We start from the raw sequence: 12,325 nt of genomic DNA, 5'->3' as shown, positions 1-12,325 counted from the left end.
GTAGTGGTGTGTAAAAACATCTAGTATTACTGTATTTATTACTTGACTAAGCATGAGAAAATCTTACCCATAGGAAGAGTTTTTACAGAAAAAAAATCACTTTTAGGACCAAAGCCTTTAGAGTTTTCTGCTTCTAGTGTCACCAAAAACAAGGTCCAGGGAGTGAGACCTTTGATGACAGCAGTCTGCTGTGAACTGTTACATGAGATGGAACCCAGTTGTATTCCAGTGCTTTGCAGCCAGTAGGTCAGCTTATAGCCAGTGATTGGCCCATGTTGCTGAGAGATGGGAACAGGCTATGACAGACGTAAGACCTTTTTAGGAGTAATTTTCATTATGTGCATGCATTTGTTCTTGCATATAACCAAATATATGTGGTGTGTGTATGCATGCATGCACACTTCTTTTTGTGTGAAAGAGTAAAATCAGAAGATGATCTGTATGTATAACAAGTGTATGCATGTTGTATGATCCTACAGCATCCAAGTTATGATTTTTAATTCATATTAAAAGGTAAACCTACATGTCTTGTTATCCACATGCATCATGCCTGCATTTTAAAGTTCTTATTAAGTTTACCTGCCATTCTATCCTGAAAGAGAAAGGGTCCAGAGGTGTTGCTCTTATGCTGGATGGAAAACCAGATGGAGCTGTAGGAAAAAGAAATTAGAACATAAATGCAAATGCTGTTTAATATGATGTCCCAAACCAATATTCTTTTGACCTCACTGACCCTTTGCTTATTTAAATTTTGCAGATTGTGTCTTTGCTATTCAACACATTGATATCCCTCAACTAAAGGTTTATAGTATTTCTCATTTCACAACATTGACTGACTGTCTTGTGGATACTGTTACATGTATAATATAATAAACTCTCTTACTCAGTAGGATTTTATGCTATTGCTATTAATTACTTCATTGAGAACAACAACTACAAAAGATCCACAATTCTTCAGGCAAAAAGAGATTGGAGTATACACAATACTTTTTTCAGAAAAAAGGCAGAAGTAAAAATATGAGCACATATAACCTGTCATGTTAGTCTGTACAGCCACCTCATGTGAGAAGTTTCCCCACATCAGGAAACCATCCCACATGTTGGCTGCTCGCACTTGCAGCTGGTACATAGTGTATGGCTGAAGCTGTTTCACAATCACAATTTGTGTAGGAAACACCGGTGTTGTTACATTCAGCACTGTATAATCTGGAGAAAAGCAGACAACCTTTTCACCCTCTTAAAAGATGTTCATGACAGTGCTGTCCCTCACCCATCCACACATCATATTGTCATTTTTAATAGTCGGACATCAATAGTTGAATGATGCTTAGCATATTCAACATTAAGCTTCTTGCAAAGGATACAATTAAAAACAAAAACTTCTAAAACCTAAAATGAATCAGATTCAATTTTATTGCAAATGGCTTCATCCTTATAGAATGCAGTGAAGATGTCTCTGCTATGTCATTGTGCAAGTTCTCTCTTGCTGCCTGTAGCGTCTCTACATTCTTCCATACTCTCTGTAGTTTTAAGTCAATTTTTAAACAAAGCAAAGATCAGACTCTACCCTCATGGAAAACATGAAAACACAATAGAACTAGCAGTCTCATGCAAACATTATAAGTAAAATCTTACATATATATATATTCAAGAAAAACTGTGTAAACCTGTGTAAGTTAAATATGGTCGATACTGCAGCTGGTATATCCTGATGTTCCCATTGCTTTGTGCTGGCATTTCCCACGACACTTCAGCAGTTGTTGAGGTTGTAGACAATATTTTCACATTGCGGGGTACAGATGGACCTGGAAAAGGTGCAGAGAAAGTGTTTGAGAAATATATTTTAGTATTGCATTTTTGTATTTTCTTTTATCACTTTTTGAAAAACAAAAAAGTATAAAACCTATAGTCACATGAAAAATGACCTTAGTCTTTTATGTTTATGTTGACATTCAATGGTCAATATTCAATGTTCCTGAAGTAGTTTGATTATTATCTCCCTTACTTCTCATTCTCCCCTCCCCAGTTCTTTCTGTTTCTCCCAATCCCTGCTCCTCCACTCCTGCCTCTTACATTGCTTGATCTCCTTTTTGGATGTTTTCCCTTACCTAGCGGAAATGTCATGGCAACAAGTGAGTTGCTTGCAGGACCTTCTCCTGCTGAGTTTTCTGCTGACACAGTGAAGATGTATTCTACACCAGGACTCAAGCCACTGATCTCCTTTTGTTCTGTTAGTGGTGAAATTTTCTCAGGATAAAGAAAATTGTCTGAGCTAACCCTGAAAAGAGAGAAGTGGATGAATCTGCAGCTGGATAAATCTAGACGTTTAGTGCTAATGTTTTAAGATCGTGAATATTGATGTACTTGTACTAGCAATGAATAAAACATTTTGCCAATGAGATTTAATCATCAGTATGACAGGCATTAGCATTTCCTTTAACATTCAATGGTGAGCATTCAGAAAGATGCTCATTCCACCTTGTATCAGAAAATTGTTCTATCAAGATCTGTACCTATCTCTATATCTGATGATAAAGGCAGTAACCATGGTCCCTGGAATTTGAGTTGCAGGTTTCCAGTTTAGCAGCACAGAATTGGTAGAGAGAGGCTGAGCCTTCTGCAGCTCTGGTGGCCGTGGAGGCTCTGTAATAGCAGAGGACACATTATAGCAGATAGTGTTGACTTTCCTGTCTGACACAACATCAAATGAATTTGACAGACTTCAATGTATGTTATTGTAATATACTGGTCCCGATACAATACTCTTAGTCTTATAAAATACCACACACACACAGAAAGAAAAATAATACATTATCCTAACACAGTTCTGATTGTCTATTTACAAAGATGGATAAGAGAGATAAATGGATGGACACAAGAATTGCGAAGTTAGTCCTTCATTTATTTAAAATAACAGAAGAAATCACCTACCTGTGACTAGGACTCTGACACTGAAGCTGCTGTTGCCCAGAATATTTGATGCCAGGCATGTGTACAGCCCTGCAAGGTCCAAACAGCTTTCAAGAATGGTGATCAGCTAACGAGGCAAGGGAATCAAAAGTGCAAATAACGATGAGAAAAGGTTTGCTTGATCAGTGTTTATATATGTAGGCCAGACACTAAGAAAGATAAATAATGGATTGCTGTAATACAATTTAATGCACCCGATGATTCACCCATGAATATATAAGAAGCATGCAATGAAAGATGCCTAAGAAATAATGTGATGGACACTGGAGGTACTTTTGCTAACATGTAATACACATATACTAATTAAATTAACAATCTACATACATTTGAAAAAAATGGTTTGAATGAAGTTAGTGTAATTTACCTTCATCAGACTTCTGAGCAAACATAATCATCAGCTTGTCTACCTGAGGAAAACCCACTCGCCCATCAAGTGACGACATAATTCTTTTTCCAGAGGAAAACCATGTCACCACAGGTGATGGTGCACCTTGATAAACACAGGTGAGGTTGATATTGGTATTGACATTTACTTGTGTCGAACCTACAATGCTAAGAACCTTTGGCGCAGCTGCAGGAAAAAAGAAGACATATGATCAAGGTGTTGTCCAGTTACTGACTAAAGCAATAAAAAAGAACATAAGGCTGATGCCTTTTATTATTCTAAGTTATGAATGGTGAGTAGGCATCTTATTCTTACCTTGAGCAGTGACACTGAGGACAACATTGGTTGTGCCTTCTATGTTGCTAGCGATGCAAGTGTACTGGCCAGCCAGTGACCAAGTGAAAGATGGTATTGTCAGAGAGGTATTTCTAGAAGAAAACACAAATGTGCTGTCCAAGATGGAAGAGTCCTGAAAGGAAAAGAAGTGGTTTCTGATTCTATCATATGCATTCTTCTGCTGAGATTTTTTTTTTCATAGACAAGCATATTATGTACAGATTGACATGATTACAATAATTGAGTACAATATCAATCTCAGGCAGCTATCTCTCCCACTGCCCCATATTGACAACACATGCATTCAGCCATTCCTCCTCCAGCCTGACAGCTTACGTACATGTTATATCTACCCTGCATTTCTATGCTTTCGTGCTTACATATAGTACTATACCCATCTCAGCACTCACTTCTCACCCACCCACCCCACCCCCCCCCGCCTACCCATCATAAATATATTTGCAGTACCCATATGATCCTACTATTTTTCTTGTTTGTCCTTCCCCCTCTCTCACTCTTTCACACACACACACACATGTAAACTATTTCTCACTCTCCTCTATCTCTCTCTCTTGAACATGTGAACAAATCAAAGGACAGGGAGGAAACAGCTCATTTTTCTTAGACAAATATAACCATAAGAAATAAAGAAAACCTGTGAGGTACAAACATGAAACATCACCCAAAGTGTCTGAATTAATGCAGAGCTGAAAACTATAATAAAATATCACAAGTTTCTACCTCACATTTATTGCCACTAATACATAAAAGCAAGCAACAAGTTTTTCTCACATTGTGCAGCCAATATACTGATGGTAAAGGATGACCATCAACTTTGCAGGTCAAGGTTAGTGACTGATTTACAGCAGCACTAATGTTCTGTGTGTCCACTGAAATTGTTGGTGGCACTGAAACCCATTTCAGTCAACTATGAACTACATAACTTTTTCTCTAGAAATAATCCAACAATCATAAAAATATAAAATTTTGAAAATTCTTCTTCACCCATTTAGTCTTTTTTCTGTGAAGAAAACAATGTATGTCTATTCCAATCAGTCTCTTTAAAATGTTCAGCTTTGTTGTGCATCGTGCTAATCTATAAACAATGATAGAGAGTTACCTGTGACATCCAAAGTGCCATTACTCCATATTTGTCCACCAATATTTTTCCCAAGACAGGCGTGGTCTCCACTGTCTGTGACAGCTACTTTATCAATGTATAGTCCTGCCAGTAGCAGTGTCATCCTTTCATTTTTGAAGATTTGCTGCTCATCTGAAAAAATGCTTCATTTGGAGTCAAGAAATCCCACTTGATCCTTCAATGATAGTTGGTTCCTCTCATTTACAGTCTAAAATATCAGTGTCTCATAATAATAATGATAAAAAGTTGGTTTGTATAACGCCTTATCCTCCACTGTGGACAAGCTTAAGTGCTTCACAGCTGACAGATGGTGTGACATGAAAATAAGTTGATGTCAGAGCAAGAGTTCATGAATAGTAGTGTGTGTGTGTGTGCAGGTGTGTGCATTCATAAAAAATAAATTGAAATGGTACATTACTTCTTAAAGAGTTTATTTACAAAGAATGAGCATAGCTGCAATAATTATTTTTTTTTATCAATGTAAACAGTCTGCTCCAATTTTCAGAATTATTTTAGAAGTTGAATTATACATGTACCTTGCCATTAAAGGTACAGCAAGTGAATGTTCTAAGCAAGCTGTGACAACTTACTGTGGAACCATGATAATGAAGGTGTAGGGTCACCATAGATAGAGCATGGGAGTAATACAGTGCTGCCAACACTTGCTTGTCTCTCTCCTAAGTCCTCAAGCTTCACTGGAGGAACTAAACAAAAATTCAGTGTAAACTGTAATACATGAGCAATAGGAACTAAAATACAATCCACGGAGGAAGGAGTGGTGAAATATACAACAGGACTAAACTGTATAGTAAATGAGCATCATATGAGCGAAACAACATTTCAATTGCTTGGACTAAGCTTATCTGATGTTCCGTGTGTGTGGTGCTGCACTAACAGAAGCTATAGCTGGTAACTCTGTGATCTCTGTTGCTACCTGCCATTAACAGTTTGGCTAATGTACTTGGAAGACCAAGAAATGAAACCTCATCCACAGTAAACTTGATTGTAAATACTGCCAACAACAGCCAACTTACCAATAACCACAACCATTGCTGTGGCAGATTTTTGCCCAAGAGAATTTTCTGCCATGCAAGTGAAAATTCCTTCCCAAGACTTGCCAACATTGGAAACCCACAGATCCTGCCCACGGTTACTAAGTAAAGCAAAAAAATGCACAAAGTAACATTAGAACATATATATATATCTTCTCTGCCTATTAAAAAAATAGTTAATTCTTCCAGATATTGTTGAAATTTGTTTAGGAAAAAAATCCCTTACTTGCTCTAGACTTCTAAGTGTTGTAATGGAGATTCACACTCATATTACTGCAGTAATACAATGACACAGAAAGCAAACTAGCTCCATAATATTTCCTCTGTTACTGTGTTCTTGAAAAGAAGCCAAGTGGATGAAGAATGCTTACAGACTACACAATCTGAACACCTGGAAGCAGGAAATCAAGACCCTTACCTTCTAACATAGGGAATGAGGTCACCTATTGTGCATATTTATGTCATTTACTGTTACTTTTGTTATTTAAATAATCTTATTTGAACTGTTGTTTATATACTTTTTTGCTTTAAAAGACCTCCTGTACCAATGACACATTTTTTTTATTGACAGCATGTACATACGTCAAAGAAACTGTTTGTGAGGATACAATCTTCTGGCCACCATACAGCCAGTAAACTGTAGTCACTGCACTGAAGTCAACTGCACATCTCAGATGCAGTAGTGAACCTTTAACGACCTGAGTACTCAGGGGTGGCTCGGTAATTAATGGCGATCCTGTATACACAACACAGAAACAAAGAAAAATGATGAATCAAAAAGAAAATCCCATCCAAAACTGAAGTTTCTGCATTTGTATAAGCTCATAACAATCATCACCCAATGAATCAGCTGACTATATATCCACTTCCCCATAAAAATAATGATGGCAATAATAATTATTGGTTGACAGACATTAACAATGGTCATTTTTGTTAGACAGGTAAGAGACACCTTCGCAACTCAAGTAACAGCCCCAGAGAGAATATGGACTTAACCTGTGACAGTGAGTCTGGCTACTGTGGAGGTTCGACTGCCTGGCACTGTGTAGTTGTTGCTGGCCACACAGTAGTACTGCCCAGCGTCCTTCTCCTGGACAGACACAAAATACAGGTTTCTCTCTTCCAGACTGTCTGTCGTCACACTGGCAGCGAACTGACCCGTGCGCTCGGCAAAAGGGAGGAAGTTTTTGTACCACGTGACATTGGCGGGAGGAACACTGTCGGGCGGGGTGCAGTGAAGAGTGACCGCACTGCCAGCCAAGGCGCTTGTGTCCGACGGCTGCACCTTGAAGTCAAGTGCAAGATCTGTGAAAGGAATGACCGTATATTATAGTTCTGTCCGACAGGTGTCATCTCCCATCTGGAAACCAGTCGCTCTGTGTAGGGGCTTTAACCGACTCCAAGCAAAACATGTCTTGGGGAAATATCACAGTAAGGATGAAGGAATCAAACTCCATCTTGAATATCTACTTTTAGTGCTCATTTTTTGCTTGAAAACGGAAGTCAAGAGAAAGGGGAATAGAGACTAAACCGCATCATCATGAATTATTTATCTCATTTCCCTCATCCTTCCTTTTCTCTACCTTTTTTTATACATCCATCTGTCCATCCACCACACTGTTCACCCTCCCAAGGTTGCTACTCTCACGTACATGCAAAGACAAGCCGCGTGGTGTTGGACACAGCAAAGCCCTCCGAGTTGGACGCCCGACACGAGTACATCCCAGCATCCTCGGCGGCAGCACTGGTCAAGACAAGCGGCACGCTGCAGGAGCTGACGTCACATTGGTGCTCGCTGGTGTTGAGAGGCTCTTCGTTCTTGAACCACTGGATCAGCGAGGGCGGATAACTCTGCACCTTGCAGTCAAAGGTCACCTGCTGGTGCTGCACCACCATCACCTCGCCTGGAGCGGAGGAGATAATCCGTGGAGCGCTGGGTGTCACTGTTGTAAACAGAGTCAAAACGAAACTTGTCAAGTGATTCTGCGCTATATAAAGTGTACCTCGTCGTCGTCGTCGTGCTCCTCCTCCTCCTCCTCATCATCACCATCACCACCATCACCCACCTTGGACCGAGACGACGGCTTGTCGACTTTTCACCGTCTGCCCCATCAGGACGTTCCTCGCCACACATCTGAAGGCCCTGGCCCTCTCGTCCATCATCTTGCGAATCATTTTCATGGAGACCTGCACGGACAGCCCGATGCCATCGTACGCCCCATACGTCACTGCCACAGTCCTGCCATCCTCCACCACCTGGTCGTCCATCTCCCACCACACTGCTGGGTAGGGGGCGCTGCGGCCTGTCACGCACGTCAGCGTCACGTCTGTCGCCAGCGCAGTTGTCGTGTTCTGGGGATGAACGACGAAGTCATCGATATCTGCATCAGAGGAAAGCTTTGTGATGTAAAGATTAGGGTTCCGAATAGAATCAAGGTGGTGAACTAGAGGATCACTACTGCTGTCTAGAGAGAGTGAAATTTCGAAAGCTAGGCCTTTCGACAGATTTCACTTGAAAGAAAGAAAAAAAATGAATGAATGAAAGAAATGGATAAAAGAATAAAAATAACTTATTGTCTAAACTACTTATTGTCTTTACTGTCTAAAGTTAGCTAGTCTGCCAGAGAGTAAGCTTACAATCGTAACATCCTCTTACAGGCCAGGATAACTTGTGCCGCTGCAGAAATCTTCTTATCCTGGGGTTGGTTGTCCACCATCACTGTACAGGAGTAGTTGCCCGCATCCTGTGGTGTCATCCGAGGCACAAACAAGGATGCGTTGGCGAAGAAGTGGACCTTTGTTTGCAGTGTACTGTTGTTGAACAGCCAGGTATACTTGAGACTCCCCCCAGATGGCGCCTCTTCTGCAGCCTGACAGTCCAAGACCAGGTCCTGGCTGAGGGCGACCACTGTGTGCTGCGGTCTGGTGAGCCACTCTAAACAAGCCGGCGATTAATGGTGTTTGTAAAAGGCGGTCGGCAAAGGGGGACAGAGAGTTGGCAAGTGAGTGGTAAAGTTTCCCACCCTCACCTCCTCACTCTCTGTCTGGCTCTCTTTCACGAACACACACGAATGACTCAATCCTTCTCTCTCTCACACACACACATAATAAATACAACATTATTTGTACATTATGTATTAAAACATAAGAATATTTACATCCATACTATTTTCCGAAGTTTTTGTTTTCCTTCACACTCCTCCTTTTTTGTAGTTTGAGAACTGCTAGCGCACTAATTTGTTTATCATTCTTCTCTTGTGTTCGCACAGTTTTCAGTTCTCTCCCCCACCCCCTTCTCTCGTCTGAAACATCAAAGAGGTGCTAGTATCAACAGCCCAGGAAGTTCTAGGGTGGTAAAGAAAAACAAAACAACTCTGGGTACAAACGATATTCTAGATCTCTGTGACCAAAGAAGGGCTTTGAAGAGAAGAAAGAAAAACAATTCCGAAGCAGCTCCAAATACAAAGGAGCGAACTGTGTCATCAAGAAAGGGATGAAGGCAACTAGGGACAACTGAATCAGGAGTCTGGAAACGCGAAGAAGGAACAAAAGAATGGACCCAGTCACCAGTCCATCCCCTCCCCCAAGAAAAAGAAAGTATCACACAGTGCCAGAACAACAGAACAGGAGTCTTATGAGCCACCATGAAAATCATGCTCAAAGTAATACACAGCCGCATCAGCACCAATGTGGAGGAGTTGCTAGAAGAAGAACAGTCTGGCTTCAGAGCTAGAAGCACAGTTGAGCAGAGCTTCAACAGTTACATTGTAATAGGGAAGTGCCTTACTACTACAGGTTGTTGTTGTGGTCATGGTGATGGTGATGGTAGTGGTCGTGCATTTTTTTTTTTTTTTTGAGGATACCTATCCCAGTTCCTTCTGTGAATGTCGATGGTGGATGAACACTCACTTAGTTGTGCTTGGGCAGCGCTGAGCAGCATCAAGGTCCACACTACTTGCAGGATGTGGACTTCATGTCCTTGCTCCATGATAGCCGGTTAAGTCACGCTCTGTAAAAACAAATAAAACACACACACACACACACACACACACACACACACACACACACACAGAGACAAACACACACACACACACACACACACACATATACACACAAAGCTGTTTCACTCAGGCGCTGACACATGAAGTATATAAAGAGCAAGACCCAGATAAGAGAAGAGTGTTACAGGTAGTCGGCTTTTGAGGCTTCACAGATACTCAGACCTTTTCTCCTCAGCACTGCTAGAGGTTTCAAAAGGGCTTCAGCTCATTGACAGTGGGCACACCAAGACTAAGAAGGTCTGGTGTAGCCGAGAGAGTACAAGGCGCCATCTTGGTAGTTGAGCCTGGCACTGTGTAGTTGTTACTGGCCACACAGTAGTACAATGTCTTACCCTGATGTCAAATGAGCTTGGGGAGTAATAAAAAATTTTCTACTTAATTAATTACAGAATTGCCCTAAACACTTGATGAGTTGTCTTTAGAAAGTCAGACTAACAATTAGATGGAGGCTGATGATCTCAAAAGAACTTGTGCTGAAATTGCTCGACACACTCATGAAGCCTTGCCCATAGCCACGATAAGAAAGGATTCCAACAAACAAGGGCTTGTGTCCTGCTACTTCCTGGAGACGGAATGTAAATAATTGACTAACCCCCAGCTCAAACTTTTGATGAGGCGCTGTGCGGCCATCTTGGTCCCAGTGGAGAACATGATGCTAACGGGCATCACAGCACTTTGAAACTTGGCAAACATAGGCATCCTTTGTATTTTAAAACTGGATCGACACACACTCCCCCTCTCTCTTACTTTTATTTCTACCGTGTGAAAATTGACAATTTTATTTTTTATGCGATTCATATCGATCTAACATTTTACAGGCTGGACAATTCTGATGCCAGCCCCACGTGTGAAATAATAAATTACATGATCAGCAAGGTGTTGTCTTGCGACTTGAAGAGTTGCCTTACGAAAAAACTCAAAAAATGAAAGGTCCCGTAGTCACGTGTCGTTACGGATAATGAAGGTAAGTGGTCCACTGTTTCTAGAGTATGTGGAAGGTGGAGATCAATCCTTTTCTTCTTCTGCCTGCATCTTCCCTATTAGTGGGTATCTTCCCTTACATAGCAAAGTACCCGTTCCTGCTAAGCAATGGGTACCTTCCCTTGCTTAAATAAAGTTGTGTACTTTCTTGTAATGAAACATCCATTCCTGCTAAGTATTGGGTGCCTTCCCATAGTTAAGTACAGATTGCTGCTAAGTATTAGCAGAGCCAGGCAGGTCTCAAACCAGCGACCTCACTCCAGGATCGAAAAGAAGTTTGGAAGCTATGGAGTCTTCCCAGCATGATGCTACAGTAAGACCGTCTCCCAGAAAAATAAAATTAGATGTCTAATAGTTTTAATCATGGACCATATTGTGAAGTAGTTTCAGTAATTAGCTGTTACATGACTCGACAACAGTTTTAACTATGAAAATTAAAGGCAAAATTTTAACAAGTTTTATTGATGGATCACACGAAAAAGGTGTGTCCATAAAAACGCAATCAGACAAAAGATATGTAATAATATTTAAGTTAATGTTTTGAATTTCTGATACCAAGGACTGTTGGGTGGGTTTTAATCGTGATGGCAGTCTGCTTATCTGGTTATTTGGCTTCCGGGGGTCTGAAAGGTTCAACTCACCTACTCAGTATCTGCGGAGTCAGCGCCGCTCCGTCTAGTGGACAGGAAAGAACTTGGGTACCTCTCAAAGTCCAGTCAGCTGGTGTGTTGAAAACCACCTACAAACTTCGTTTTTCCACGCAAACAAGAAAGTCATAAATGTGGTCATGTCATCTCACTGCCGAAACCGTCCAGGAATAATGTGAAATGCATTTCGTGATGTCTCTTGAATCACCTTCCCCAACAGACCGACAAATTTCAGTCTAATTTAAAAACCGCCAAAACAGTTCCGTATTGTCTGTTATTGTAAGCGGATACAAATCACAAAACTTCCAATCCACTCACATCAGCTAACCGTCAAAGAAAGCAAAGAATATGGGAACCGAAGCACAGCTTGTGAAATCACTAAAACCCACTTGCCTTCTCGCAGAACCACCCGCACTGAGAGAGATTGCAAGAAGCAGTTGCAGAAGCCGCAGGGTGCCCCCCGCACAATGCGCATCATCCAGCTCACGTTCTGAATATTTCAACATGGCTTCTCGCCGCTGTCCCGGGAGACACTGCTGTAAAATTAAAATGGTCCCTCATCAAATTATCCGCAGGCTCTTCATGCGTGACGATGATCGAAGAAAGGAAACCAGACAGACCTACAAGCACAGTCGTACTAAACAAACATCCGGGACTTCGCAAGCATTTTTTTTTTTTTTTTTTTTTTTTTTGCAGATTGCTATTTCATTATCAAGACTGATGCCAAGTTTTGAACCACAGCCTTTCTGTTG

General features: G+C 41.0%; 2 protein-coding genes across 2 annotated transcripts; both read right to left on the bottom strand.

Annotated features, from left to right (window-relative positions):
* Positions 1 to 6: 6 nt before the first annotated feature.
* LOC112574737 (receptor-type tyrosine-protein phosphatase F-like) lies at positions 7 to 1,141 on the bottom strand. The gene is made up of 3 exons (XM_025255967.1): positions 1,033 to 1,141; positions 580 to 650; positions 7 to 296 (listed from the first exon to the last, which is right to left on the bottom strand). Exons 1-3 carry the CDS (start codon positions 1,127 to 1,129, stop codon positions 39 to 41), a joined length of 426 nt encoding a protein of 141 aa, XP_025111752.1. The 5' UTR covers positions 1,130 to 1,141; the 3' UTR covers positions 7 to 38.
* A 503-nt stretch (positions 1,142 to 1,644) lies between these two features.
* On the bottom strand, positions 1,645 to 11,584 carry LOC112574733 (hemicentin-1-like). The gene is made up of 17 exons (XM_025255960.1): positions 11,568 to 11,584; positions 9,794 to 9,893; positions 8,541 to 8,819; positions 7,951 to 8,265; positions 7,537 to 7,827; positions 6,881 to 7,189; positions 6,467 to 6,620; positions 5,867 to 5,985; positions 5,423 to 5,536; positions 4,812 to 4,964; positions 4,484 to 4,599; positions 3,671 to 3,824; positions 3,335 to 3,541; positions 2,932 to 3,000; positions 2,514 to 2,643; positions 2,109 to 2,278; positions 1,645 to 1,805 (listed from the first exon to the last, which is right to left on the bottom strand). The coding sequence occupies exons 2-17, from the start codon at positions 9,870 to 9,872 to the stop codon at positions 1,648 to 1,650; spliced, it is 2,817 nt and encodes a 938-aa protein (XP_025111745.1). The 5' UTR covers positions 9,873 to 9,893; positions 11,568 to 11,584; the 3' UTR covers positions 1,645 to 1,647.
* Positions 11,585 to 12,325: the final 741 nt, after the last annotated feature.

Source organism: Pomacea canaliculata, linkage group LG11 (assembly GCF_003073045.1).
Source record: "Pomacea canaliculata isolate SZHN2017 linkage group LG11, ASM307304v1, whole genome shotgun sequence".
In the NCBI taxonomy this organism is placed as follows: Eukaryota; Metazoa; Mollusca; class Gastropoda; order Architaenioglossa; family Ampullariidae; genus Pomacea; species Pomacea canaliculata.
The sequence above is the reverse complement of the archived record's forward strand: the minus strand, read 5'-3'. Positions and strand labels throughout refer to the sequence as shown.